Consider the following 23,665-nt stretch of genomic DNA (forward strand, 5'->3'; position numbering starts at 1 on the left):
AGATTCTTATTTGTATGATTTAAAATTCACACATTAAGATACATTATCACAAACCAAAAACCAAATTAATAAAATCTCACATCAATATTTTTATAAAAAATATTTAAATTAAAATAATTTTTTAAATACTAGCACTTTATTTTTGAAGTGTCTCTTTTAGTATTTTTGTTTTAGATAGCTGTAAAAATTTAAAAGGGCAATCACGTGTTTAAGTAATAATAACTATAAGGTTATACATTAAAAAATCAATTACTTTTCTTTTGCTATGTATTAATTAAATGAAATACGTAATGGAGATTTTATTTTTAAAGTTCGTAATACTGTTTGTAAAAATGGTATTATAAAAGTGGGTATACAATAAAAATTAGTTTACAAATAATTTTCTTTTTTATTAGTTTCGAAATAAGCCATCTTTCCAGCTATGGGCTAATTTATACAAAGCTTTCATTCGTTGCTCTGCTCTTGTGCCGACAACTCACCCTAATGAAGCATGTGAACAGTTCTGCTGCAGACTAAAAATTACTGTAAAAGAAGATTTGCTCAAAGTAAGATATATTTGTTTTGAACATTATTCATTATATATATATATAAAAGAAATGTTACATAATGCAAACCTCTTTTTCTTCAATGATATGATAGCCCAGGGTTGGACAACACAAGAATTTTCTTAGAGACCGCTCTTTTGTTGGTCATGAACCTCTAATTATTCACTCTCACGAAAACAAAAATATTTTTTTCTGTTGATTGCTTTTTGTTCATTATCACAACATGGCAAGCCCATTTAATTTTTTGGATTTTTATGTGTTAAATGATGCCAGGTTCTTTGAAGGCATGGTATACTTCTAGATTTGATCATCAATGCCAAATGGAATAAATTTTAAGTCCACCAAAAATAGCTGTTGGTATCTGCCACTTAAAGACTCCAAGAGCATTTTCATCTTGTGTCATTGTCAAAGTTTCTGAAGAGTAGCTGAGTATAGGTTTAATAAGCCATTTATAAGTAACTAATATAATTTTCATTTTAATTAGGTTTGATTTTAAATTCCGTGAAAACATCTATTGGCTGTGTTGATTCTCTTCTTCTGTTTATATTAACTTAGGAGCCAAGATATGTAAAGCTATTGACTTTTTCAAATTTACATGTACCAATTTGCGAATGAATAGCAGAGTCTGTTATTATGGTGCACTGCATGTATTAATTTTTTCTTGGTTGATAATAAGATGCATTTTCATAGCCTCCTTTTTCCTGGACTAAAAATGTCTGATCAGATAGTGTTCTTTCGTTAATGTCTATGTTGCAGGCAAATGCATTAATTAGCGCAGATTTAAGAAACATGTTTCCTCGGGATCTTTGAATCATGAATTATCATCTTCAATGCCATGTTCTTGAGAAGTAGGCATGCGACTTTGTCTCCCTGCCTAACATCATTTCTTATTTCTATTGGTTCTGAATAGTCACCCTGAATCCTAACTCTTAGCATGGTTTTGTTTAGTGTCTGAGCGGGGAGTTTAACAAACTTGTCAAGGATATCAAATTCTTGCATAGTTTCAATTAGTAGTTTTCTATTTATGCTTTCATGAGCAGTTTTGATGTCTTGAAAGAAGTGGTATGCTCTAATTCAAAATTCTTTTTTTTTTTGTCTCTACAATTCCGTATGTTATATATAGGTTCAATTGTAGCTCTTTCCTTCCTGAACCTGCACTGATAATCTCCAGTGATGTTTTTCATATATGGAGAGAGTCTGCCAAACAAATTGTTTGAAAATCATTTACATGCTCTGCAGAGTAGATTAATTCCACTGTAATTGGAGCATTCAAGGATGTGTCCTTTTTTCATAAATGAGATAGACTGTGCTAAGTTTCCTCAATTCTCTGTATTATTCAATTAAGAAGCTGTGAACTATTGTTCATGTGATGTGAAGGAACTATTTGTATCTTAAATTGCAATGAATTCTTAATGTAAGGAAAGTTGAAGTTTCTACAAAAAAAAATTATTTTTAAATTTGTAAAGGAAAGAAAAAGAAAAGCAGACTATCCAAATACAGAATATGATTTCCTTTTACTGGAGACATTAAAAATAGCGATAATATAACTAAAAGCAAGATGTACAGAGAGGGATGGCAATGCTAGAGTTATACAATGTTTAAGAATTCTACACAGTCTGCTGATGAAATAATTTTTCTTTCAAACGAAGAAAAATATATTACATTATAAGTATTAAAGTGTTAAGAAAATATTTTGAGCTCTTTAAATAAGTCATTATTTTCAAATTATGATGTTAAACATATTAAATTAACATATAAATAAATAAATTGACATATAAAATATTAAATAAGTAAATTAAATTAATACATTGACCAATATTAAATCAAGAAACTTTTATATTTGACCTGTAATTGTTTTGAAGTATGTTTTTATCATTTACTTCTATGAAGCACATTTTTATGACATTTCAAACTTTTTAGCAAAATTTAATTAATAAAAATTTTTTTTTTAAGTGACTCAGCTTTTAAGTGTTGTTTGGGGAGCGGGGTGAGAAGACTCACTGAAAACTTTCTTTTTTTTTGCTATTAATATTGAAAAAAAAATTTGCATACAGAAAAATCTATTCTAAGTGGTTGTATTATATAGATTTATAAGAAAGTCACAAATTTGACTATCATTTACAACATTAATGATTACTTTAATTATGTTGGTTTTGACTGAAAATATAACATTTTTGGGGATAGCCATATTTGGTTCCACTTTCAAGGTAGCAAGACATTTATTGTAAGCAGTTTTATATGGTATGAGTGTTTGATTTCTTGCTATCGCTGATATTAATATTTATTTCTTTATTTTGATTTTTATAGGAGCCACATTACTTTGAAACAGTCTGCTTTGTTTTGCAATCAGTTTTCGAATCAGTTGACTCCAGCAGTGCTGGTGTTCTTCCTATTGTAAATGGTAAAAATTATTTCTTTTCACATAAGATTGCAATTATATTATAATTTAGTATATTTTTATATGCAGAATGTCCTAAATTATACTGATGGCTTTTTAGTATTTATAACAGCAAAACTGTTGAAGTTTAAAAAAATAATAATTCATGCTGCAAAATTATCAAGCAGGACATAAATTTTTCCTCCCATTATTCCTGGTTATAGTTCAAAAATGTTTCAGCTGATGGTGCTGCAGATTTTAATGTCTAAATCATCACAAATTTAAAAATGGCAAACCTATTTTAATACATAAAAATCACATTATACAATTTTCAAAATGTCTGCCATCATTGCTAAACCAAACGACAAAGTAAAAAAATAGCAACTCAAGCCCATTATCAACCCAAACTAAACAATCCAACCCAATACTAGATATGCACAATACGTGGATGTATGAAACATCATATTATTTAAATTATAGTTAGATTTAGTCACGGAATATTTAAAAATATATTGTTAACTTTTAACATTTTAGTATCTATTTGCTTAGGGTAATTATAGTGAAAGTTATCCAGATGAGTTTTAATTCTTTTTATAAATATTTTCTATTAAATAACATAAAAGAAAATTAGTTCTGCTTTAAGAAAAAGGCTCTCCTCCAAATTCAAATTATCATTCATTAAAAATTTAAACTTAAAATCACACTAAAACAATTTTATATTTAAATTTAGTGGTTTTATTATTATTTACTTTGTATAATTATAAAAATTTGTGTCCTTAAGCTTTTAGTTTTAAATATATATCTTATAAATAATGTTAGGGTGTTCAAAAATGTGTTTAATTATCAAAAATGTGTGAAATGTGTCCATTTTTGCAACAATGTGTCCTCTCCTTCCCCAAGAATATATCATTCTTCATTGAATGATTAATAACAAAGTTTTTACTTAATTTGATTTTTCCCTTTTTATTTAAAACAGTTTAATTTTTAGTTTCCTGAATATAAAAATAATAAGCTTTTTTAATTATATTATATATTTTTATTATAATCATTCTTTATCCTTTATATTAAAATCCTTAACCAATATAAAGTACAGTAGGGAACCGATTATGCGGAACGATCGGGATCATCGCTATTCCGGATAACTGATTTTTCCGGTTTTCTGAATCGCTACAAAAAGCCGTTTTTTTATTGTTAAACCCAACAAAAAAAAGTTTTTTTTTTTTTTTTTTTGGAAATACTCTTAAAAAGAAGAAAAAACGATGAAGGAATACACTAATGATTATTTCCAAAATGATGGTAAGGTAAACATCTTTCAAAAAGAAAGAAAAATCCTAAAATCTTATGAGGAAAAAAACATTTTTTAAAGAAATGGCGGGAAAATTTATCGAATTTCGTTCCGGTTTTTTGGTTTTCCGATTTCCGGATAACGGGTTCTGTACTGTATTTGCTTTAAGTTTATTTAAATATATTCTTGATTTGTTTATATTTTTTTCTTATATCTTCAGTGTTATCTAGTCCATCTCTGATGTTAAGGAAGAAGAAACCGCTTGGTAACTTAGCCTCAGCGATTGAACTTCTCTCATCTGTGATTAACCTGTTTCACGACCATTATTTAAATTCAGAAGAAGATATTTACCAGGTAACTTTGTTAATAGTTTCTAACTCCTTGGCTAAGAATAATTTCTTAACTTTTTTTGGAAATAGTACATTAAAAATATGACCCTACTTTTACTTAATTCAGGGTTTCTGTTACAGTAACATCTTTTGCAAAATGTGATGAAACTCATCAAAAATGCTGAAATGAAACAACACATATTTTCTTTTTTGCTAAAGCCACACATGGAAACATAATTATTAAACAAGACAAAAAGAAAGACTTGCCACTAAAAAAATAAGAATAAAAAATATAAAATTTTGATTCCTTTAAGAAAACTTGTTGCAAAGTGGTGCTTTTTATATAAATAGCTAAAGATTGAATGAACTAGTAATTTGCCATCTTTTATTTGCAATCTGTGCGTTTTTGCTAAAAACATTGCTAAACTATTATTTTAGCATTGTGCTAATTTTTTTCTTCTGATTTTAGCTTTTTTGCTAAAGAACCTTTAAATCCTGATTTTTTGCTATCAATATCTAAGCATTATAACGAATGTTTTGTTTTTATTTTATAATTTTTTTGTAATTACTTCAAGATTTATATAAAAATGTTTATATACATAGTAATGTCTATATTTATAGTCTTATATGTGTATATTTATAGTCTTGTGCACCCAAAGCACAGAGAAAAAGCCATATATCAAAAACTGCTGCTCCTATAGATCTGGCAAAAACAGTTTTCACATCCGTCATTACTGGTCCAATGATTCCATCAGCTTTAGAAATTCTTGTAGAACCACTTTCTAAAGTATTTCTAATAAATCAGAAGAAAACATCCTCTAATGTTCTTGGTGCAAAGGTAATGGTTTTTATTTTAAATTACATGATATTATCAGTGTTTAACTTATTACAGTGATCGCCACTAATAAAATCACTGTGTTATTAAGTCAGCCAATTTATTAAAATCAAATGTGTAAATAGTTGAATAGTTGGGGTGAATAGTTTTGTCTTGATCTTTGCATTGACCAGCTTGCGTAAACCAATCGACACCTTCATTTCTCCATTTCACGCCCATTAGAAATGTGTTCTCGCTTGTTACCATAGCAGCAGACAGCCCCAGACTTTTAGTCTGGAGGATTTCTCCTCAAAGCTGCACTATATCTTTAAAATAGTCATAGAAAACCAAAACAATGATGTCTGCACATCTAATGTATTAATTAGATGAAAGGAAAGTATAGTTTTGAGTTTAGTTGGACCATGCCTGCTTCCGTGAGAAAATTTAACAGGGATGAGATTTTTCCGCTTTTTAGCGGATTTCCGCCTTTTTCACTTCTGTCTCTTGAATTTCAGCCTTATTATCAAAAACTCCGATTTTCTAAAAGTTTCAGTTTTTTAAATAAATGTTTCGCCTTTTCTGAAAATTAGGTAGTTGAAATAAAATAATTATATTTATTTCCAATTTGATATATAGATATAATATATCGAAAGCTATCTTGAAAATTCAAACTACATAGCTGCTAACCCTTCTACATATCTACTTATTTTAGCTTTTACGAGCAGAAAATAAGATTTTCTTAGTTTTCCCCCTTCCGCTAGATAGCTCGTATTTTAATATCAAACTTCGATTTTCGTATTTACCTGATTTAAAAGTTGTTCACTGCGATTCTTATTCACGCAATTTCAATATCGTTCATTGCGTTTCTTATTTACGAGATTTTAAAATCCAATATCGCGATTTGTATTCAGGCATTTTTAAAATTCTATGTAACGATTCGTATTCATGGCGAGTTTATCCAAAGTCGTGATTAATTTTTGCGGTTGTAATATTCAACATCTATTTTCGTACTTACATGTGATTTAAAAATTATCCTTTGGATTCGTATTCACGCCATTTAGAAATTATGCATCGTAATTCGTATCTACGCGATCTGTAAGTTACGCATCATGATTTCTATTTTCACATTTTTGAAATCCAATATCGAGTTTCAATATCGTGATTTATATTCACGCGATTTTGAAATCCAAGATTGCGATTCTTGTAAAAAGTAATTTTTTTTTTGGAATTAGCTCCTATAAATGTGGCAGTTATTCTATCGACGATTATTGCTATATGTAGGCATTACAACATCAGCGAAACTGGATGAGAATATGTTACTGATATTTTTGTTATAAATCACGATTTACTCCCATGAAAATTCAGCTTTTTTGTCTTTTGGCCAATCTCATCCCTGATTTAAGAATACTACGTCAGCCAAGGCAACACACATCTTAGATCAATCTTACTAATACATATTATGCGAGAAATCTTCTTTCTATTATCATTGATTCAAATTAAGTATGCAAAACTGTGTAGAATTCAGCTAAAAAAAATTTTTGCATCTCAATCGCGCCTTTATGAAGTTTAAATTTAAAGCATTTGAACACAACACCTAAGTGTAAATATTCTGGTTTATAAAATAAGCCCCTTTATATAATCCAATATTTTCGTAGTGGGCATGATTTTAATAGGAAGCTCCCACTGAACTTAAATAATTACTAATTTATTTAAAGATTATCTAATTATTGATAAGACTAAATTACTCAGAAGTATCTTGTTAAAAGTATTTACTGATTCGAGAGTGCAGTAAATACTTTTAACTTTTTTATTTGCTCAAAATAACTACTGATTAAGAACGTTTAAAATAAATATAAATGTATGATATTTTCAACTACTAAAAGCATCTAGTAGTTAAAAATATTCTAATGTATAAAAGTGTCTTATTGTTATTAAAATTTTCAGCTTGAAGTCTTGTGGAGTACTTTAGCTTCTTTCATTGAAATGCATTTTATGGGTCCATATGATTCCGACTTTTTGGCGATTATGAGCCCACTTTTGGAGGCTTTGTTCTCTCATCCAAGAAGACAAATAAAGGACAGGAGCAAGCGATTTTGGTTTTCTACATTTGCACCAGTTTCTTCATCCCTGAGCTACTCAGAATCCTTAAAGTAATGTCTATGATATTAAAAAAATGAATAAATTGCATTGTAAGTTTTATTGTATGATTTCAAATTCTTAAGTTGTTGCAACTAAAATGCTAATTTGAAAGCGTGTTACTTCTAAAAAAAAAAAAAAAAAAAAGGATATAATTTTTTTTAAAATCATTAACAAGGAGCAAATTATTTTGGTTTTCTACAATTTCACCCAATTCTTCGTCCCTTAGCTATTCAGTGTTATTGAAGTAATAATGTCTATAATATTCAAAAATAAATAAATTACCGTCTTAAGTCTCATTGCTGGATTTTAACCTCTTAAGATTTATCTATTCTCTTCACGCCAGCTGGCATGTATGTCTTTTTTTTCTTCTTTTTTTTTTCTTTTTTTCCAAGTACCCTTGAGCTAGTCTTGAGCCAAAAAGTAAACTCTTCCAATACTGTATTTAAAAGGTTAATTTAAAATTGTGTTACTTCTGAAAAACAGGATATAATTTTTTTTATCTTGTGTTGCAACACTTCAATAAACATTTTATCCCATTTTTGAATCTCTGTTTTTATATTTAAATATTTGTGATGTTGAGATTAAGCTTTAGTTTCTAAAGTAAACACACTCTGTTGTGTTAGGCAGTGGCCATCCAACCTTATAGTTCAAGAAACCGCTTGAAATATGTTTAGTTGTTTAGAGAGATTTCAGTTGCATCAAAAATAATACTATTTTTTAAAAAAAATATTTTTGTGCTAGGTCATTTATTACAAAATGTAACTAAACAAGTTTCAAAAATAAATTGAAATGGGGGTATCAAACACAATGTATAATATTTCCTCAAAAACTTTTGAACGAGAATAAATAAAAATGAATGGGAAAAAAAATTTTGATTTCAAATTTGTTGCATTATTTGTAACATTTAAATTTAATTTTGAAACATGCAAGCAACAAAATTTGAATAATTAATTTATATTTGTTATGTATCAATTTTATATATTTTTATTATAATGTTACTTCTCAGATTCATTAAAGGTTAAGAAATGTTGCAATAGAAGTTTATTTTTAAAGCTTTTGGAAAATAGCATATTAATATTAAAATAATATTAGTATTTATTTTACATGAATGCATGCTTTTTTTTTATGTTAAAATGAATAATTTTAAATTTGCAGCTTTGTGTAAAGTATTATAATTATCATTGCATATGCATTAAATTGGATATGTTTGATACTGGATTATAAAGTGTGAAAAGTTTACAAGATGAAGATTTTAAATATGTACTTTGAATTGCTTATAACCTTTAGGTTTATTATTGTGACACTTAGTAATTATTTGTTAAGTAATTCATGCATTTGTTGATTTAAACATTTGAAAATAAAAATATTGCTCAGAAAAAAAATGTGTGAAGCTTTTAACAGAAAGGAGGGAAATTGAAAGTGTCTTTAATATTTTTATTTAATTATCTTGGTTAAGTTTTATATTACTCTTCTTCTAAATATATAGAGAGATTGTTAATTTTTTTTCATGACATAATGAAAATATTTTTTGATTTAAATGGAGAAAAGGCTTTTACAGGGACTGATAATGACTTTTTTATTTAATTACCTTAGGTTAGTTCTAGATTAATCTTCTTCAGACATATTTTAGAGATTTTTCTTATTTAGATATGTTTAGAGATTGTTAATTCCTTTCAGAACAATTAATAAAAATGTTATCTTACAGAAACATTTTGAAGAAAGCTAAAGTTTCTCATGCACCTGATGAGAATATAAGTACTCTCGAAGAAGTCAGCTATGCAGCTGGATCTGGCACCTTAGAGGTATGTTAACGTTTGTGTCCATTTTGATTAACGTTTGTATGACATGATTATGGAAAGAAATATGAATTTTTTTCTCTTCCCATTTTGTCGTTAATATTCCCTTAATTTGTCTACCTAAATTACATCAAGTATATTGATCTCTAAAACAGGGTGTGTTGCGTTTTTGCTAAAGGTGCTTATTTTTGATTAATGTTTTTTAAAAGCCCTTGAAAGTGCTTTTTTTTATTCGAGGTTTGTAAAAGGTGCTTAATTTTTTATCTTTTAAAAAGAGATTTCTTCTTTGCTGCATCGATCGTCGTTCTAAGTTACAAGAAAAGCACGATTTTCTCTGCAATATTTATCAGAAACTAGTTGTTTTATCACGATTATGTGAAGTTTTTGAATTTTATTGATTTTATGTTTATAAATTAAGAACTTAAAATGATAGAAAAAAATAATGCTTAAAAAATGCTTATTTTTTGTTCAAAAATCTGGCTATACACCCTGTAAAAAGTCAAAGAAGAGAAGAGGTTCTGAAAAAAACCCTGCCTGCAGTAATATTCTGACTTTTTAACAGATTCAGAGTTGCCCTTTTACTGCTTCTACTGTCAACTTTAGGTTTAGCGAGAATCTCCTGTTGGAGAGCGTTTGCACTAGATCTGACTGCATGTACTCTTTTTATAATGCTGTATCAGATAAAATATGAACTAGCGCTACCTGTGCAAATCTACACTTGGTGCAAGCCTTAAAAACCTTCTGTTCTTGTTTATAGGAGTGATAGTTAAAGTGTCTACTGGAAATACTTGATTTGAAAGTTTTCTGACTTCTATAACCCTCAAAAATTTTACTGTATTTTTCATTGCAAATATGATTTTTTTTAAAATTATTTTTAACAAATTAGGGTCTTATTTCAACAAAAAAAAATGCTTTTAGAATTCAGGTTCATCATTTTTTTAATCAAATACTCTATATGTAATAAAAAGAATTTAGCTTGTTGTTAACAATGACATGCATTTCATTTTGAACCTATTTAACCGAAAATTTATAAAATTATTACATTCTGCTTTGAAAAATACCATTTAAAGTTTGCAAAAATATACGTTTATTAATGCGTTTATTAATTTAATAGAAATTTTACAATTGCTTGTGTTATTTTAATTTTTATATGATCTAAAAGTAAAAATAGTTTTGGAAAGCATAACCTCTTAAGTGGGATATCATATTGCATATGGCATCGGAGTGCTGTAAACCCTAGATGTGTCTGTACACTTTGGAAATCCCTGCCAGGGTTCCCACGGTCCTTGAGAGTCCTTGAAAGTCCTTGAATTTTTTTTTGCTAAATTTAGGTCCTTGAAAGTGCTTGAAAAACGTCTTAGGTCCTTGAAAAACTGGAAAGGTCCTTGAATTTGTCCAATACTGCCGACGGCCCTTTTTATAAAACTCCCGCGGATCTTTCTCGTTCTTTCTGTTTTGTTCCTGAGCTCTCTCACATGGTTTTTAACGCCACCGTTTCTAACCGGGCCTAGCGTCTTGGTGTCTGCCAAGCGCGCGGAGCACAGCAGACAATCAATGCGTTCGGGGCGAGACTCCACTTCATCTTCTGTCGCATATGCTTAGATCTTCTTTTTTTTTTTATCGAAACTGGAATACTCTCAAATTTCGTAACAATATGTACCTTGTAGTTTTCAATAAATTTGTCGTTTTACCATCCGCACTTGTCCTTACGTTTGCGTCATTTCAAAACTTTATTGTAAAGCATATTCGCAAAGGCACGACTTTGTATTTGTGTTATGTAGTTTAGACTAGTTATGCCTGGGAAGTGCTATTTTAATCCCCAATGGATGGATAATCAAGAAGTGCATCACTAGTAATTATTCAAGGGATTAGTAAATTGTTCTCCAAAATGTTTGCTGATAGCTGTATAGCGAGACAATTTTTTTGTAGTGCCACAAAGTGAGCCTATTTGGGCTCCTTTGGATTGGCACTATGCTTCAAAGGGATTCTTATAAATGAGCTGAAGAATGTTGATTGCTACACTGTACTCTTTGATGAGACGTTAAATCAGTCTCTACAATCTAAGCAGATGGGCATTATGGTAAGGAATTGATAATAAAGTTTGCACTAAGTATCTTACCTCCCAATTTATGGGTCATGGAACTGCAGAAAGTATTTTGTCCTCTTTTTACAAATGCATGGATGATGGTTAAAAGTTCTCTAAAATACTTCAATTGGAAATTCTATTAGAAGCTTCAGTGTGAATTAAAAGAGAAATATTCCCACCAGGTCATATTCATTGGCAATTGTGGATTACACATAAAAATAATGCTTTTAAACATGGTGAAAATGGGATATGTTCCTTCTAATTTTTATTTTCAGAAAGAGTTTTTGCTGCATAACATTTACAGAAGGTTGTGTAAATTATGGATGAATAATTTCAGAAACGATGTTTAATAGAGGAGAGGAGGGGGTTATGGAATAGTCATGGAATATGGAATACCTAAGATTTAGCTCTGCCTTTCATGCAGCCTTCACATGGAAATACACAGGATTAAAGGATTTCACCATTAACACCTCATTACCATTAGTTATAGATTGTGCTGAAAATGATTTTGTGAATTAATATGTAAAACCAGTAGGGTTGTTTTTAAAAAAATATAAATTTTAGTCCATAATACATATACTCTCTTCTCTCTATATAGGCAAAGCATTTAGGTATTATATTTAAAATTAATTATTGCCACAACAAGCATTGTTGCTTCTAGTAAAATAGAAGAGAATAATTTTTAAAATTGGTCTTAGATTAAGGTCCTTGAAAATTTTGTTGAGGTCCTTGAAAAGTCCTGGAAAGTCCTTGAATTTCAATCTCATCATGGAGTGGGAAACCTGCCTGCTTTATATGAAAGTTTTAAAATTTTGTTAATTTAAAGAGAAAAAAAATAGAAGCTTTTTTATTTTATTCTATTTGGTTTTGTCTTGAAAAATGCCCCACCTTTATCTTTTTGTTTTTGTCGTGTTGTCTCTATAATATTGTTTCAAGCTGTTTCATAAACTCGAAGTTTTACCATAGTAAAACAAAGGGTGATTCTTAAGTTAGAAACTCATATTTTATAATTTCCCTTTATAAAATAACATGGCCAGCAATAATTTTCACTGCTGGTTCCCCTCTCCATGATGTGTAACATAGTTTATTGCTACATATTTCTCTTTTTCTTTCAGGAAAGTTTCATAAATTTTAATAATGTATCATTAAAAAGCACAATTACTAAACCATCTGAAGTATTGACTCCTAAGAAGAAATCTGACATTATTGAAATAAAAAGCACTCCAAAAAGTCAAAACACACAGCCAAAGTCATTGGATTTAAAATCTACTCCTGTTCAAAATATTGATGAGCTTCCAAGCAGTGTAAGAATAATTCCAATAATCTAGTGAACACCTGATTATCTGTTGTTCAGCCTTAAGGCAAAATTGTTTGTGTCATGATTTGCTAATGTAGTTTTTAACCATATATCCCATGTGTTTTTTCTTTCTGCTTTTGGCAATAATATATTCCTTTTTTTTTCATTGATGTATTTGTTAATCCTTTTTTTAGGCCACGGTTTGTATACCTACCACCAAATTTGAAATACTCGCGGTGTACAATTTTAAAATTTTAAATTTTTGTTATCATCTGTTAATAATTTCAGTTTTGATAAAGTACATTTGAATAAAGTTAGGAACCATTTGCCAATTTAAAGGAATATATAGGCGCTGTCATTTGTGTTCTACTAAAGCATGTCAAAAGAGAACAAAGCCTGTCTGACAGTGATTCTTAAAAACAACATTAATATTCATCTTCACAAATATTTATAATTAATTTCTTTAAAAGAGGCTTGTTTTTTTTCCTCTTTGACTCATTTTTCTAATAACTCTTCATATGTATAAATGTTAAGAAATTAAAGTAGTTTAAATTTTTAGTTATCCTTAACGGAGCAAAAGAAAAAATTTTTAGGAAAAAAAAGAGAGAGAGAAAGATAGAGATTTTAACTAATTAGGCTTAACAGAGAAGAAAAAAAAATTTCTAGGGTATTCAGGGGTCTGTTTAGAAGAAATTTGGGTCCATTGACGGACCCTTCGCAAAATATCTTTTCATAAAAGCGGACCCTTCACAAAATAATTTAACTTAAAAACGGACCCTTCACAAAATGATTTTTCTTTTAATCGGACCCTTCACAAATTTACTTATCTTCATTATTGTTTTGTTAATTGAATAAACCCTTTCCAGGGCAGAAAACAAGAAAGATGGATGTAAACAAATTAAGTTTTGTCTTCGACAGACGATTCTTCCATTATTCGTCCGAAATGAATATTCTGCCTTCAGCGGTATAGGCCAAATACCAAATATTTGTATGTTGCATCTTTAATTTAGAAGCAGCTATTGCTGTTTATTTTTGAAAATGTAATTTTTTTTATTATAATTTTACAGTGTTGAGCATAATCTTGTATCTATTTACAATTTAAAAACTCCTTAAAAAAGTTTTTTGCAATAACCGAACCCTATTTTCACAAATTCATAAAAGCAGGACCCTGGTTGAAAGAATGTGAGTAATTTTTTCACAATTTCACAAAAACCGAACCTTTTACAAAATGTCTGGACAGACCCCTAGTATTATTTCAAAGTGTCTGATATTTTTCTCATTCATTCTACTTTCTTTGGAAAATTATTTTCATATTGATGAGCCAAATATGAAATTATTGTTAGTTTACTCCTGGATTTCATTTCTTAATTTGTAAATAAAAATATTAATTAGTTGTTGGCAATATTTTTAATTAGTGTTAATTTTGTGTTTTTAAACTTTCTAGGATTTTATTCAAATTGATGTTCCAATCCAAACAACACCCAAGCGTCGCAGTATTCGAAAAAGGAAAAGGTATTGCCCAAATTAGAATATTTTATACCTGATATTTATAGTATAATAGGTTATAGGAATAAGATTACTAAAAGGAAACGAAATTGACACAAATCTGATAAGCAATTAATTAGAAATTCAAAATCCTGAAACACCAATGAATGAATAAATGAAATTAATGATTAAATTTAGAAAACTTGTTCTCAAAGTATATTAGTTATTTTTGAAAAATTGCTTATTAAATATGTTGATTATCTATTCTAAACAAATAATTCTTTTTTTAAATAACATTACAACACACATTAACTCATGCCCATTATCTTATAACCTTCATGGGACAGCTGACCCAATTTTCAGTTTACCTATACCTATGTCCAACTACTATTACTATAGCTATGCTACTACCTATCTCCAACTCCGTAGCCTTCTAATTTTGAACCCATTCCATAAGACAAGGGAACTCCTGGATCAAGTATTAGGAGAAATTTTCCCTTGTAGAGGACTTTTTGATGGAACTAACTCGCATTTGCATTTTATTAGGAGGAAAACCTCCCACTGTTAGCCTGACGGCAAGGGTTATGATCCTTATAACCCATGATCCGTCCATCTCAGAATATTTTACATCAGCATTGTAGTTGTGCGAGTTGGTTGTGGAATTTGTATCGACCAGCCATGCCTGGGATTTAAACCCAGGTCACTTCATTAGAAGGCGAGCACTCTATTCCCTGAGCCATCAAGGCTTTTCATGCCCAATATTGTATCAGCCATCAAACAAACAAAAAAAACTAATATTCTAATTTACAAATTATAGAAATACTGTAGCTTACGTCTAGTTGTTCTTCAGACAAAATAAGTAATTTTTAATAAAATTTATACCCATTACTTTGTTCCGACGAAAAGTAACATTCTAAAAATTATTATAAATTCAGATTATTAAGTATTCAATTTATTGTTTCTTTACTAGGAAAATGTGCCAAAATCACTCATTTATAAAAAATCAGCTGGTTAATTCCAAGCAATCAAAATCTCATTTCAGTATGAAAATTAATATGTGCAAGAATAAAATCCCAGAAAAGACACAACTAAATAAATGAGAAAAATAACATCCTAACTAGAAATAACCATAGGAAAATAAACAGGAATACTGCATAAATTATTTTAAAAAGTCATTCATCCAGAATCAACGAAACAACTTTAATTTTCAAATAATTAATACGAATTTAAATTAAATACATAAGATATAATACAATTTATAAAAAAAAACGAGGGAGGCCAAAGACAATAAAAAGGTACCTGCTCGTCCAATGGCTAAAAGGGCAAATGTCCGAAAATTAATTAGCGTTTGACTAGACAGAGGGATTGCAACACTGACAACCAACGGTTGCATTACTTTCAATTTGAAAAGATAAAAGGTTCATATATAATTGGGCCAGCGGCTTCACAATGCCAAAAGTACTGGTACAAAATTCAATGTATAAGTACAAATTATTAAGTACGAAAAAGAAAACGGAATTAAAATAAACAAGAAAAATATTCCATTTGTTTCAGTTATAAAATGAAAGCAAAAATACTTAAATGAAAGAAACATAATATTGATAATAAACTCTGTCACTCATGTTTAATAACTTTTCTTCTTATAGTTTTGTTCCTGCATTATATAATGATATGTCACAGTCTCAAGATACAAATACTTTGTTTGGATCAAGTGACTCATTCGAGTAAGGCGCTCTTTCTATTTGAAAGTTCAAAATTATTTTTCTTAAAAATAATTCTTACGCATTATTTTAGTAATGTTGTGCTATTACTACTAAATAAAATGATATATTTACTGATATTTTTTATTTATAAAATTATTTCATTAACTTTCATTATCATTTCTTTATTTTGCAGCATTGGTTCATCATCTGAAATCATGGAATTAAGAACTCAAACGGTGAGGAACACTTATTTCCTTCTCTTGTTTTCAATAAAGTTAATAAGAAAAGGTTCTTGTTGAATGGCTTCAGTATTTTCTGGGAAAAAATAGCAGCAGCATGATAGAATCTCTGATAAAGTAATTAAATACTAAAAATCTCTGTAGGAAGAGTTAATCAAACATAATAATCAAAGGAATGTTGACTGACAAGAAAAATCAGTGTCCATATCACTTTCTAATCCTCCTCTAAGCCACGTTTTTAAAAAAATTGACATTATGCAGAAAAGTAAGATCATATATATATCAGCGTGCATAGCGTTTTTAAAATAGTGCTTATTTCATTGGATGTTTTTAAAAAGTGCTTAGTTTTCCTTTTTCCAAATTGAGATTTTTCGTTTACCATGTTTATTTTCGCTACAAATTATGCAGAAAGACACTGTTCACATTGTTCTATTCAACGTTTTAAAAATTAATTTAACTCTCAATGTATTTCGGCTCATCGTCATTCCGTAGCGTATGAAAATGCTATTCGATTTATATGATTAAAAAATTTTAACAATTGTTAAAAACAATGCCAATTTTTTTTTTTTTTTTTTTTTTTTTTTTTTTTTTTACATGACTGTTAAAACCAGATAAAACTGTCAATTGTCAAAAATTTTCCAACCATACCTAATTATGATATTTTTTAAAGTGCTTAAAAATGTTATTTGAGTACTTGAAAAGTGCTTTAAAGGTGCTGATTTTTTGTTGAATAATTTATCTACTCACCTTGATATAATTATTTTAAATTTCATTTTTAGGTAATCGATGTTATAAGAATTTTAATATTGTGTCTATGGTTTTTAATAATTTTTTTTATTTACAGGATTTGAATAAACCCGCTGAGCTTGAAACAGAAAAGCCCCAAAATGAAATCCAAAGTGAAGTGTTGGGAACAAAAGATGAGGCTAACAAAATGTCTGTTTCTTCAGTGACCGATTTGAACAAAAATAACTCTTGTGAAATTATCTCTTCAAATAGTGAAAAAGAGGTTGCTGAAATTGCTTTGGTAGCTCCACAAGAAAACATTCCCACAGTTGATCAAAATAAAGAAGCTCCACCTTCACCTGAAAAGAATGGTGCAAATATCCCACAATCGAGTAACGATTTAAACCAGTCTTTCACAGTAATAACTCTTAGTGATTCTGATGAAATAATTCCAAGCTCTCAAAGTTCAGTTGAAAATGAAACTTTCATAAAGTTTCCTGCCATCGAAAGTGCTGCAAAGAGAATTTCTGAACTCCCTGCTCCAGTTGCTCAGTGTGCAGGCCTTGAGAAAGTTGATTCGAATGATTTAGCTGTTTCAGAAGATGTAAAAGTCATTGCAGATTCGCCAGTCTCAAACCCAGTTGAAAATGATGAAAACAATTATGAATGTCCAGAAACACCAATGGATATTGACAACACACCTAATTCTGAAAATGAGGTTTTAGTTACTGAAGAGTCTATGCCATTAAAATCCTCTGAAAATATTCAGAATTCTGAAGAGCAAGGTTTGAAGAACAAAACTTCTCAGAATGGCATTAAGGGTTGGGTAGATAATAGTGATGAGTTACTGAAATCCACTGGAAATTTAAATAAAGATTCTAATTTGATTCCAAATAATGTTTGTGAAATCATTCAGACTTCCATTACAACGATAGATCCCTTCTTATTTGAAAACAAAGATATTATATCAGATTCTCTTGAAATTGATGATATTTCCCTCAAGCCAACCAGAAATACAAAGCGAAACTTGGGTAGAAAATCTCTTGACACTGTTGCTCTAAAAAATACAATTAAGCGCCAAAGTGCAAGGAAATCGTTGCCTGGGACTTTAAAAAGAAAATGTAAACAAGTTTCTTTGGATAAATCTTTGCATAATATTAGTGAAGATCAAAAAGAAGTTGTTGAAGAGTCCCATAGAGTGAACTCAGAAAATATTGCAGTCGAGGCTTCTGATGTACGAAGTGTAGAAGAAGAACCTAATTTGGATGTTCTTTCTTCTGAAAAAGATCTTGATGAGATCAAAGATTCCTGTAAAAATAATTTACCTGAAGTGAATGAAACTGAAACTAATTGTCTAAATGCTAAGAAAAGGGTTACTAGATCATCCCAAATTATTTATTCTGCTCAAACAGAAGAAAATGGTGTGAAAAGAACTCTTAAGGATATTGACATTTCAGAAACAAATATTGAGCATCATTTTGAAGAAAATCTTATAAAAGTCCAAGAAAAACCATATGACCAGTCATCTGCAACAACAACTGAAGAAAAAATGAGTGAGTCTGTTAAGTATGGCGAGTCAAATTCTGTCGATAAAAGAGTTTTGCTAGATATTGAAGTATCAGAATCAATTGCTATGGACTTGGTACCTAAACTAAAAACTGATGCCATTACTTCAATTGTAGAGGATAATCAATCAAGTAACAAATCGTGTAAAAGAACATCTAAGAGACTGATTAAAAATGTACTTTTAAGAACTTCTAGTAGAAAAAGTAATTGTATTTCAAAAGAAAAGGTTGAAACAAGCGGTGGTATGTTAAATGAGCCATCTAGTGAGGAAGGTGGAAATAATATAAGTGTGACCAGTAAAAGTAAAGAACAAAAGTCTTTGACCGAAATTTCTGAAGTTGTTGAAAATGTTTTAGAGAATGTCACCTTAACTGTTCAAAATGATTTAGATCAAATAACAGTGGTGTCTGATATTGAGAGTAACAAGGTTTTGGACTGTGAGGAAGATACTCCTGATGTTAAAGAATTTAACAAAATGTCCTTTGAGTGTGCTATTGTGGAATCGCCTGTTCTAAAAGATAATCCATCTAAAATTGAAAATTCTGCCATTTCTAATGAGGAAGATGAAGCAAATCCACCAGCTGCTGATACTTTTGTTGTCAGTCTGGAGGAGCAACCTAATGAAATCATCGTATTGTCTGTTGATTCTCAGTCTGAGATTCCTGATACTCCAATAGAAATGTTGCAAAATCCAACTTCAGCTATCACTGCTATTGAGTCTGGCGTAAACGAAGATATTGGTGATATTTCAACATCACAAGAAATGTTGAGCACTGATAAAAACATTAATGTTCAAGAAAGTGGTGAAATTTTTAATGAACTTAGCAAATCTAGCTCTGAACCAGTTGATTCTTTACAACTCCAGTTCTCCAATGATACTTCAGATATTTGTAATGTGAAAAAAGTAAGTCACTACCATATGGATGAATCTGCTGTTATTAATGATTCACCTACTGAAAGTGAAAAAGTGTTTAGTGATGATTTGGAACTGCAAGAGGTGGAAAACGATATATCTGAAATAACAGATGTCGTGAATACAATATTAAAAGATAGTATTTTGAAAGTATCTCAAAGTGAATTGACAGATCCAAATGTCGAAGATCTGTCCCAATTAAATGGTGCTGATGAAGAAAAGGAGAGTGAAGTTAATGATTTACCAAGTCAGTTTGGTTCATTATCTGCCAATGAATTACATAACTTAACAGAGTCTCCGAATTACATAGATACGCTCCATTCCAATGAAAAAGAGAGGGAATCTTCGCCAGATTCTGATAACAGTTATGAAAATAAATCTTGTGATATTAATCTAGATCCAGTCTTAAATGGAATTGCTTTATCAAGTGAAATAACATGTTTCCCAGTTCCTAAAAGAAGAAAAAACCTTCCAAACAATGAACAATCGTTTAATCAGGGGGACAGGGGCTCTGCTAAAAAAAGAAAAGGACGATGTCCAAAGCGGTCCCTTTTTAAGGAAATGGAAGGTTCTAAAGTTCTTGTCTCTAAGAATAATCTCAGCCCAGAAAAGCAGCTGCTGACCAGCCCTAAACTAACAATATCTAAACTAGGCAAGAGAAGTATGTCCAAAGACCTTGCTTCAACCAAAGGCAAAAAAATTATTTTTTCGACCGACAATGAAATGTCGGAAAATATTCCCAGTTGTAAAAAGCAGAAGAAAACTTTAATATCTAGTCACGTTATGGGAAAAACAGGCCTAGAAGTAAAACTTACTGAACCGAACAGCTGCTCGAAAAGTATTAAAGAGTTAAAGAATGATGAATTAACAGACATGTACACTCGTTTTAATGCCAGCTCAGGCACCGAGACTCGAAGGTTCAAAATGTTAGCTGCTTCCCAGCAGTCTTTTACATCATTGAAGCAAGAAAGTGCGCAAAATGAAGTTAGTAATGAAGAACATGTTGGAAGTAAGCCTTCATCTGGTATTTTGAGAAAGCGAAAAGCTGAAGATGATTCTACACCTGTTAAAGTAAATATACATAATTTTTATTTTGTCAGAACTGGAATATTGAGATCTTTCTATTTAAATTTTTAGTAATTCATTCCTTTAAAAAAAATTTACATTCAGTCCTCAAAAGTTTGAGCACACCCCTGTTTATCCAACCATTTCAAAAGGCACTGTATCTATCTGCAACGATTTTAATTGGCCCTGTTTTCAAAATAAACAACATTGTTAATGTAAGGAGACAAAAATACATGTTTAGTTTATGTTTATATAGAATTGAGGGAAGTTTGCATTCATCAAGGAGCCCACATAATTGTCTTGATAAGAGCTTCGTTTGAGGTATTCATTTGATCAATTTAAGCAAAGTTTGAAAAACGAATGTAGCTTCTGAAACTTTGAAGAACCTCCCACTAGTCTTCTATGTTTATTGTCATCTGCCTACAGATATCCCTGTGCAGTAAATTCCGCAATAGTTAGATAAGACCTTGAAAATGTGATGTTTGCTCGAATGGCTGACAAAAAGTTAAAACTTAGATTCATGGGTCCAAAGAATCCTTTTCCATTGTGCTTTGGTCCAGTTTTACTGCATTTTGTTCAGGTGCACTTTTTTTCAATGTTTGCAGCTCAAAGAAGTAGTTTCTTAACTGCAATCCTATCTGCGAACTCGCAATGATATCCTATTTTCTGTTTGAAAATTTCTTGAAAACTATTGTTGGGCTTAGACTTAAGGCTAGAGCTGTATATTTAAAAAGAAAATATTTTCAATTAAATGCTTTAAGCATGAAGTGTCAGCAATTTAAACTAAATGATTAATTGATTTAAATTGTTGCAAAATGATGAATTAAAAATCAGGAATTTTAATTCATCATTTGAATGGTTAAATCAGAAATTTTAGCCACTCAATTTAAAAGGAAGAAAAACATTGATTTAAATTAAGAAAAGAATTATTACAAAATTTCTCTTTTACAAGAGATTTAATGTAAATAATTAACATAATCCTTAATTTTAAACCTTTATACTTCGGCTATTAATGATTTAATCTTGGCTTTAAAAATATTTATTTAAAAAGGCATTTTTATTAAGTTTGAAATTCTTCAAGTGTAGGATGTCAACAATTTAAATCGAATAGTTAAAATTTGGGTTTTTTATAAATTATTTCAGTAATTAAATTGACAATTTTAGCCAATTAAAGAGAGAGAAAAAACATTGATTTGACTAATCATAAAAAAATTATTACGAAATTTATTTTCTTTTTAAAGACATTTAAAGTAATTAGAATGAAAAACGGGTCTGGTTCATTTCATCGACAATCACTTCATCGACAGGCCATTTCATCGACAGGCCATTTCATCGACTAGGTCATTTCGTCGACAGGCCGTTTCCTCGACAGGATTGTTTCGTCGACAGGGTTGTTTCGTCGACAGGCCATTTCGTCGACAGGGTCATTTCGTCGACAAATCATTTCGTCGACAGGGTAATTTCGTCGACGGGGTCATTTCATCGACAAGTCATTTTGCCGACAGGGTCGTTTAGTCGACAAGGTCATTTCGTCGACAGGGTCATTTCGTCGACAAGTCATTTCGTTGACAGGGTCATTTCGTCGACAGGGTCATTTTGTCGACAGGGTCATTTTGTCGACAAGTCATTTTGTCGACAGGGTCTTTTCATTGACAGGGTCATTTTGTCGACAGGGTCATTTCGTTGATAGTGTCATGCGTAATTCTGAAACTATTTTAGAGATTTAATCTAAATATTTCTATTATAAATTAGAAAAATGCACTTATTTAATTTTATACTAAAGTAAAATTCTTTATGGCGGTTTATTGTTCCAATTGCACTAAAAGAAGTTCGCTTTTTAAATTAATTAATTGGTAGTTGAGAAGCGTTTAAATGGTTGATGTATCGAAATCTACTTTTCTATATCTAAATCGTAATATCTCGACACTTATTTTTAGGATAGGTAAGGATTGTCTTCAGAACATTACCAAGCATGATATCCGGATCGTGGTTACAGTTAATATAGTGTGACGTTAACTATCAAATTGTTTTTAATATCAAATCAAATTAATAAAATATATTTTTAGAATTAAAAGTAATAAAAATATATTACAATGAAAATTTAGACACTATTTCAAGGAGAGGAAAGCTAAATTTATTGCTGTAAAAATTTTCAACATTTTTACATAAATTTTAACAAAAACATAGACATCAGTCGAATTCTCACAGAAATGAAAATAATCATAGACCTAATTATTATATCTGCGTAAGTAGAAAAAAAATTCTAGGTTTTTTATGATGGAAAAGTAATTTCTTAATGTTCACTTTAATTGCAATTTAAACTTTTTGTTCAGCATCTTTAACATTAGGACAGGACTATGCGTATTCGAACAATCGAATTGAGTCTTAGTTTCGTTACTACTATTAGAGATTTCGAAGAACAATAGGAACACAAACTTGATGTTTAGGTATTTACCGAGGCGGTTGTAGATTCCCACAATATTTAAAGTGCTACTCACCTTACCAAAATTGTTTAGAAGCACGGGCGTAACGTTGCAAGCCTGTTAGTGTTTGGTCTTCACAAAATATGTTTTTTCTGTGAATAGTGAATTTAATAATAGTATTAATTATTCAATTCTAATCTAATACTATCAAATTATACTATTTTTGAATTATACTATTATTATAATTAATAATAATAGTATAATTTAATAAGAATAATAATAGTAGTAAGTAAATGATGAATTAATTCATTTTTTATTTGCAGGATTTAAATTAGGCACATTTTGCTTAAAAGAAAATTAACAAAAAATCAAGCTTGGAATTTAAACGTAAGAATAAATAACCCCTACTCTACAAAAAAGAAAAAAAAATCTTGCAATTAAAATTTGACCAATTTTTTACTAGTATGCTGAAATTTTTAACTGATTTTCTACACAGGATGAAAACAAAATTTTCAAGCGCTTACTGACCACTATTAGCACGACTTATCGCCAATCAAAATTTTGATTATTTTCTGCCTCAACAAGCCAGGAGACTCAAAACTAAAATGCAGAAAAAATGAAAATAAAAAATGCATATGTATTTAAAATATCAAGTTTGTTTAATAGACTACAAATGAGAAGAGCAATTTATAAAAATTTTCACGCATAGCAAAAACCACAAGGGCAAAATTTCACAAAATATTCTATCAACATTCAAAATTCCACTTTTTTCGTTTTGGTAACAAAAATTCACATTTCTTTATCAGGACACATATCAAACATGATATTTAAAAACATTTCCATTTACACTTTTTAAAGGACTTATTGCTCGCCTTTA

The 23,665-nt window shown here is 29.8% G+C and overlaps 1 protein-coding gene across 4 annotated transcripts in view; it reads left to right on the forward strand.

Annotated features, from left to right (window-relative positions):
- Positions 1-23,665, forward strand: part of LOC107442904 (uncharacterized) — a 71,949-nt gene that overhangs the window by 36,155 nt on the left and 12,129 nt on the right. For all 4 annotated transcript variants that reach the window (XM_087166870.1, XM_087166866.1, XM_087166873.1 and 1 more), the window contains 11 exons: positions 396-545; positions 2,853-2,946; positions 4,428-4,561; positions 5,180-5,374; positions 7,295-7,500; positions 9,195-9,291; positions 12,487-12,675; positions 14,113-14,180; positions 15,800-15,877; positions 16,050-16,092; positions 16,940-20,371. In XM_087166870.1, the coding sequence (XP_087022996.1) occupies positions 396-545; positions 2,853-2,946; positions 4,428-4,561; positions 5,180-5,374; positions 7,295-7,500; positions 9,195-9,291; positions 12,487-12,675; positions 14,113-14,180; positions 15,800-15,877; positions 16,050-16,092; positions 16,940-20,371 (4,686 nt within the window). The remainder of the gene's footprint in view (positions 1-395; positions 546-2,852; positions 2,947-4,427; positions 4,562-5,179; positions 5,375-7,294; positions 7,501-9,194; positions 9,292-12,486; positions 12,676-14,112; positions 14,181-15,799; positions 15,878-16,049; positions 16,093-16,939; positions 20,372-23,665) is intronic.

Source organism: Parasteatoda tepidariorum, chromosome 1 (assembly GCF_982258835.1).
Source record: "Parasteatoda tepidariorum strain Cologne lab strain chromosome 1, Ptep-v5.0, whole genome shotgun sequence".
Classification (NCBI taxonomy): domain Eukaryota; kingdom Metazoa; phylum Arthropoda; class Arachnida; order Araneae; family Theridiidae; genus Parasteatoda; species Parasteatoda tepidariorum.